This window comes from Volvox carteri (genome assembly GCF_000143455.1).
Source record: "Volvox carteri f. nagariensis unplaced genomic scaffold VOLCAscaffold_17, whole genome shotgun sequence".
NCBI lineage: Eukaryota > Viridiplantae > Chlorophyta > Chlorophyceae > Chlamydomonadales > Volvocaceae > Volvox > Volvox carteri.
The window spans coordinates 541,497-548,719 of record NW_003307560.1 but is presented as its reverse complement, the minus strand read 5'-3'; the positions used below and the strand labels follow the sequence as shown (position 1 = coordinate 548,719).

The window sequence follows — 7,223 nt, the reverse complement described above, 5'->3', positions numbered from 1 at the left end:
GGGAGGGGGAGGGGGAATGAGGGAAGGGGAGGGGGAAGAAGGGGGTGAGGGGGGAGAGCGACAGCGCGGCGTTATCGAAAGGGACACGCGTCTGGTTGAGGGCCATCTGTAAAGGGGCTCGATACAATTAGCCAACAGGAGTCCAATCAAAATAGCTCTTGTTGGCTGCTTGAAATATTGAAAGTTATGAGATCCCGAAGTACGACAACCTTTTTTCCTCTGTGACAAAGCTGCCGCCAACCAGCCTCCCGTCAACAAAGGCTACTTCCCTCACCCGCCCTCTACCTCGCACTACCAATCACCCAGTACTGAACCCCACGCCCCCAGCAGGCTCCAGTTTCCCCCCGCCTCCTTCCACCCCGCTCCAACACCATAACCGCCACCACAACCCTTATAAAGCATCACCGTCATTACCACCACCGCCACCATCACCACAGCCACAACCAGCACCGTCATCGCTGCTGCGCTCTCGCAACGGACCCGCCGCCGCTTCCTCCCACCCCTTCCCCCCCTCCCGCTCGGTCGGTCGGCAGCTGCTGCTGTGGACCACCACCACCACCTCCACCACCACCACCACCACCACCACCTCCACCTCCACCTCTTAGATTCCTTCCATCAGCTCCCTCTCCTTCTTTTAACACCCACCACGGGGCACTCCCCTGCCCAGATCTCCCCCACTCGCTCACACCGCCCTGTCCTTCCTGGTGCCGTACAGGAGGATGACGGGGACCAGAGCCCCCGCCGCGCTAGCGACGGCTCCGACCGCCCGCTGCGAGACATGCAGGCGCGGGTGAGTGGGGGTGGCTGGGGGAGGGGAAGAGAGTAAGGCCCACTGGCCCACTGGTTGCACTAGTCGTGTTTCGGAGTTTGGTAGTCCCCCCGGGTCCGGCCCCTGTGGGTCCCTTAAATGTCGTTCCCTCCTGTCTGTCTGTCTGTCTGTCTGTGTATATATTTCCAAAATTTCCCCCCTATTCTGACTCTCCTTTCCTTCCAATCCCCCAAGAATTTTAGAAGTCATAAACTTTAATAATTAGTTAAACTTCAACTTTAGAATAAAATAACCTTAGGACTTTAGCATTTCATTTTTCTTACACTTCTTCCTTCTCCTTTGCTGTACATTCTATCTGTACTTCCGTACTTCCATTTCGCCTTCAAATCTCCCTGTTCCTTCCTTTTCCCCTATTAATTTATAACGTAGTCTTGCAGTTATAGGTAGATGCACGGCATACCACACGCACACACGTGCATGTCCCGGACGTCTTCTCCCACCACACTAACTACCCCTATTTCGCATGTCTTTCGCACACGTCTTTTGATCATTGCTGCTCGGTCCTCGTGGCTACTGTCCTTGTGCGGGGTTTGTAAGTAAGTCTGCAGCTTTGTGTACCCCACCACGCATCCTGCATCGCTGCGACCGCTGCTTTACGTTGTTCTCTTACGTTGTTGAGGTTCCGGGCACATCTCCCACTTACTGTTTGACGTAAGTGACAAAGTTGTAGCCAGACTTGGCCTTTGCTGCCTCCTAGGACATCCTTTCATCAGTACCTAACCCCTACAGCGATACAGTTCTTTGTTTCAGCAGATACGCCTCATTTGCGCAACGCTGGATATCAAGGACCTCAACAACAATTTCAACCCTAGTCCAAACGGCGGCTAACGTGTCGGTAACGTGTTGGAGCTTTACCCCCCCCTTCCGGAACCAGGGGGGTCGGTGATGACATCACATGACACCGCTTAGGACGCACTCAGACTCACTGGGGGCAGTGTCGGACCCCTCTTGGACACCTTCCCGCTGGCATTTCATTTTCGAACTTCTCGCATATGATTTCCCCCGCACTCTTTCCCCTCCCCTTCCCCCCCTCCTCCTCCCCCCACCCCCGGCAGGTGGGCGAATCTCTGGGCCCCCACTCCCCCTGGCCCAACAAGGCCTTCATGTCCGCATTCCTGGGCGCAGAGAAGTGGGTCGGGAGGCACACGGGGGGCGGGTTCGGCAGAGGGTTTGTGACCTGGACCCCTGCCCCTTCACCCCCTTACCCCCCCTGCCCCCCGGCCCCCGGGGCCCCCCTTCCCGCGTCCCTCGTTACCACCTTTCTCTCTTCACGCCAGTTTTTATTACTCTTTCGCCGCCTTTACACCCACCTTTACTATTTTGCGGCTTGGCTCTACTGCTCTTCTTTTGCCGCTCTTATTTTAGTCTTGGCGGCTAGGTAGGTAGTTTTCCGCTGTCGTCATCACTCTACATCATCCCGAGGACGGCTTCTTCACAACCGCCGACTGGTCACTTCTGTTTCCTGCACATATGCCGCAGCACTCTTTCCTTGGCAGCAGCTTCACTCGCTCGCTCGTGGCTCATCTTTTCCCCCTCCCCCCCCCCTTTCTCCTCGCCCCCAGGGAGTTCCTGAAGCACTTCCGTCCGGAGCACCTGCAGCTGCGGGCCTTGGAGGCCCGAATGCCGCTCACAATCGTGGTGGTGGCGGGGGCGCAGCGGATACGGGGGCAGTCGGCGGACCCGCGCGGGGTGGGGGTAGGGGTGGGGAGGGGGGAGGGGAGGGGAGGGGAGGGGAGGGGAGGGGGGTGGGGGTGGGGAAGGGGAGGGGGCTTGGAGTGCGAGTTCTGGGGGGACCTGGATTTAAGGACCTGGAATTTGGGCAGGGCCAATCAGCGGCTCGATCATGCGCGATGGCAGTCCGCCTACTCCACACCAGCTCGGGCCTCGCCGCGTCCCGGCCCCCTAACCCCCCTAACTTCAAGACCGCCTTTTGGTCAGTTCTACGTCTGGTACACTCTTGCCCTGGCAGCAGCTTCAATCGTTCACGTGGTTCGCCTTTCCCCTCTCTCCCCCCCCACACGACACTACGCCAGGCGCCCCGTAATGCCAGCCCTACACCTCCCCCCCCCCCCCGCCCCCCCGCCCCCTCGCCCCCGCTTCTCTCCATTCCTTGCCATCACCTTCACTCGCTTGTGGTTAGTTGTACTCCCCCCCTTCCCGCCGTTCCTGTGCAGCGCATGGACTCCGATTCGGACCGCGGCACGGAGCACTCCAAAGTGCTGCGGCGGCTGATCGAGGCGGGGGCCCGGGTGGACGCGCGGGACGCAGCGGGGTGGACGGCACTGCACCACGCCACGGGTGTGATGGGGGGGATCATCTGTGCGCGGGAGGAAGGGGTGTAGTGATGAGGTGTACATACATACGTACGTACGTCCATAGGTCCATACATATATGCATACATACATACATACATACATACATACATACATACATACATACATACATACATACATACATACGTTCGTACATACGTCCATACATACGTGCATACGTACATACATACATACATACATACATACGTTCGTACATACGTCCGTACATACGTGCATACGTACATACGTTCGTACATACACGTTCCCTGGGCACCCCCCAAACACTCCGGGGTTGTCGGCAGTTGTTATACTCACTTTGCATGTGATTTCCTCCCCCCTAAAACACATACATACATACACCACAGCCCACCACGCGGTTCTGGATCTAGCCGAGATGTTGCTGGAAGCAGGCGCGGATGTGAACGGACAGGATAGGTAGGTGGGGGGGTGAGGGAAGGACAATGACGGACCCGGTGCGGGAGGCCGGGGGTTCATGGGCCTTCCGTACACACATACACATACACACGTCTGACCGGCTGCACGTTTTCATCGCCGTACCCTTGCCTTCGTCTGTTTCCCGTGTCCATATTGTCGTACATATCGTCCTTCCGTACTACCGTGCCCTTGTGTAACAGGTATGGCACGTACCCTTTGGTGAGCGCCACGATGACTGCGGAGGTACGGTCCGTACGGCTGCTGTTGAAGTACGGCGCCAAACCCGACTTGAAGGACAACGATGGGTGCGACGCGCTGGGAGTGTCACGGTAAGAGCTGCTGTGGCTTGCGGTGTCGACACGCGTATCTGCAAGCCTGTATGTGTATCTGTGTATTTGTATGTGTGTATGTTAAGTACTGTTGGTTTTGAAGAGTAATGTCAAGAGCCCGATAGAGTAGAAATAAACGGAGGAGGCGCAGTCGGCAGTTCAGCGGGGGGCGACTGGGTGGTGGTGGTGGGCGGCGCGGTAACGGACTATTACAGTCCACGAGGGCACCTAGACCAGTTCCAATTGTTTAGAGCCTAAAGCCATATATCCCCAAATGCGCGTGTGTGTATATGCGTGTATGTGTGTGTGTGTGTGTGTGTGTGTGTGTGTGTGTGCTTGGATATCTTGGAGTTTCGGAAACCAAAAAGGCCTGGGGGGGCGTGAGGTTCTTTGCCTGACTGTCCTCCTGGTTGCTTTTGCTCTGTCTGTCTGTCTGTCTGTTGTCCCGTTTCTCTAACCGCTCCTCTAACCACCCCTCAGGTACAACACGGAGATCCAGTCCCTGCTGTACAACGCCCACCAGAACAATAGTAAAGCTCCAGGTGGGGGGCCTGGGGGGGCGGCGAGGGGGGGGGAAGCTGGGGGCCATGCTGTTGGTGGTGTGGTGTTGCTGATGTTACTGTTGATGTTACTGTTGATGTTGATGTTGATGTTGATGTTGATGTTGATGTTGATGTTGATGTTGATGTTGATGTTGATGTTGATGTTGATGTTGATGTTGATGTTGATGTTGATGTTGGTGTTGGTGTTGATGTTGGTGTTGGTGTTGATGTTGGTGTTGGTGTTGGTGTTGGTGTTGATGCCACCTCGGCAGGTGGGGAGGGGGGTGATGAGCGGTTGAGAAACACGGTGCATCCCGCTGCACATGCACCCATCCATCAGCCGCTGTGACCCGTCCGGGCGTGGATAACGACTCCTACACCTCTGCCTCTGACGGGTTGGTGGTGATGGTGGTGGTGAGGGGAGCTGTGCGTGTGTGGGCGGGGGGGTGATGTGTGCCGTTTGTTGAGATCCCCACGTCCTCCTCTGCTGCTGCTGGTGCTGCTGCTGCTGCTGCTCCTGTTCCGGAACATATCTTTAGGCAGGATTACTCGGTACTTTGTGTATCATAAGACAATGACATGAAATGACGTAACATGGCATGATGAGATATTTGACCTCCTCCCACCACCGCCACCACCACCTCGTGCGTCCGACTTTTAGGGAGTGAGCGGGTGTGCGCTGCCTGCGGCAAGTCGGGCGCGAGGAAGGCCTGTGCTGGCTGTGGTGGGCTGGTGCGCTACTGCAGTAGGTAAGGGGCCGGGCGGGAGGGAGGGAGGGAAGGGGGGAGGGGGGGTTGGTGGTAATTTGAAGGAATTGTCTGTGGGGATGTAGTTGGCTTGTGGGGGGGGGGGAGGCGCTGGTGTATGGGGGAAGTGTATGTAGGGGACCGGGCGCCCACCCGCTGAACCCTTCTAACGCCCCCCCTGTCGGGACGCCCCGGGCCCCCCGCATGCAGGGAATGTCAGGCGGCCCACTGGCCTCAACATAAGGCCCAATGCAAGCGAGGAGCAGCGGCAGCGGCATCCGGTCCTTCCCCCTCCCCCTCCCCCACTCCTCCCCCCGCCCCTGCCCCCGCCCCGGGCGGCTCGGATCAGCTGCCGCACGAGTTGCTGGTCTCCATCGTTTTGAACAGTGGCTTCCTGTCGCTGACAAACGTACAGGCGAACTTCGGGAATATGATGTCGAGGATGGCGGGCGGCACGGGCTCCAAATCTCGTCGTACTCCGGCCGCCACCTTTCAAAACCCCGCCGACAGGGACCAGATGCTGGCCCTGGTCGCCAGTCGCGCCACCCGGCAGTCCGCGATTAAAGTGAAGATCCAAGTGCCCCCCCCCCTGTCCGCGTCGGCACGCAAGGTGCGGGACAGGTGGTCAGGGGGTGTCAGGGGGTGGTGGGGACACGTTCACGATGGTGTGGTGTGAGACGTGTCCGCATTCACGACCCCGCTCATCCATGTCTCTCACCACCGCGTCCGGGTTACGTCGGAACACGTGGGTTCGCGTGTGTCGCCTCCCTCAGCCACACCAGTTCCCTTCCCCCCTCCCCCCCCCTGGCAGCAGCAACCTCACTCTTTCGTGGTTCGTCTATCCCGCCCCCCTCCCCTCCCCGCCCCGCCCCGTTCACCGCCACGATACGCTTTTAGGCAAAGTTATGCGTTTCCCCCTTCACCTAGTGATTAAAGATTCGAATCAGTTCATGAAAAAGGCATGAAAAACATCCTTTTGAAATACGCTATCCACAGATACTCGTTATGGGCGGTGCCTCAAAGATTTGCTGTCCTTTTGAGAGCTGTGAATGGGTAGCTGGGGTGTCTCGCTACCCGCTGCCTAAAGGATATGCATATGCACTGCAGCTGCGGCTGGGAAAACGCTAGTTATCCCGCCACCAAGCGGCCTTCTGACAGTCTGACTTTCGATTACTCGCATCACAGATTCCGATACCTTGTCCTCTTTGCCGCCTTTAGTTCTGACACTCCACGACTACGGTTTCCTTTCTTTTCCTGTTCTTCTTAAGATTTTCCTTTCATTTTGGCGGTTAGGCAGTTTTTTTCCCGCTTTTCGCGTTCTGCCTTCTTTGGACTTTGGAACTGGGCAGCTGCTAACTTTTGCTTTGCAACCTAGCTAGCCACGTCGCCGCCAGGACTAGTACTCCTGGTCAGTAAAGATATTCCTGATGCAGCATTTGTCTTACTCTCCTGGACTCTCTGTCTACTTCTGGTATCTGCTTCACACGCCAGTGTTTCGTCTTATCCCTTACCCCTGCCCCCTCCCCCCGTTGCCTCCCGGGCAGGAATTGGGCGACGAGGCCGACATGATGTTGTGCTACAACGAGGACCGGTCCCTCGTGTGCCGCCTAGGTGAGGTGAGGTGGGGCCGGGGGGTTCCCGCCCTTTCCTGCCCCTCCTGCTGCTGGTTGGTTGGGCCTCCGTACCACACACCCGCCGGCTCCCCCCCCCCCCGCGGCTCCGGAACAGTACCGCGGGGGGCCCCCCATATCCAACCCAACTCGGGCTTTCAGCTCCAACATGCCCGTGTCCGTGTCCATGTGCGGCCCTTTCCGCCCCTCCGTACACAATCCTCATCCGCTCCCGAATGTCCCCCCGAATCTGCCACTTGTCGTACCTCGCTTGGTCGTCCGGGTACGACATCAGACGGTACCAAGCCACACGGCCAGCTGCTGGCGAGCTTGATCAGGCAAAAAGGCATTCTGGGGCTCAAGGGCTACTTCGCCGCCTACTTTGACGACCGCTGCGCGAAAAAGGTATATGCCGTGTAG

The 7,223-nt window shown here is 57.7% G+C and overlaps 1 protein-coding gene across 1 annotated transcript in view; it reads left to right on the top strand.

Moving 5' to 3' along the window:
* Positions 1 to 7,223, top strand: part of VOLCADRAFT_104577 (uncharacterized protein) — a gene marked incomplete at both ends in the record, with an annotated part of 8,471 nt that extends 1,248 nt beyond the window's left edge. Inside the window, 11 exons of the mRNA XM_002950125.1 lie at positions 668 to 704; positions 1,885 to 1,958; positions 2,392 to 2,518; positions 3,004 to 3,127; positions 3,507 to 3,576; positions 3,777 to 3,905; positions 4,386 to 4,447; positions 4,788 to 4,861; positions 5,543 to 5,803; positions 6,738 to 6,804; positions 6,922 to 7,223. Of these exons, the coding sequence (XP_002950171.1) occupies positions 668 to 704; positions 1,885 to 1,958; positions 2,392 to 2,518; positions 3,004 to 3,127; positions 3,507 to 3,576; positions 3,777 to 3,905; positions 4,386 to 4,447; positions 4,788 to 4,861; positions 5,543 to 5,803; positions 6,738 to 6,804; positions 6,922 to 7,223 (1,327 nt within the window). The remainder of the gene's footprint in view (positions 1 to 667; positions 705 to 1,884; positions 1,959 to 2,391; positions 2,519 to 3,003; positions 3,128 to 3,506; positions 3,577 to 3,776; positions 3,906 to 4,385; positions 4,448 to 4,787; positions 4,862 to 5,542; positions 5,804 to 6,737; positions 6,805 to 6,921) is intronic.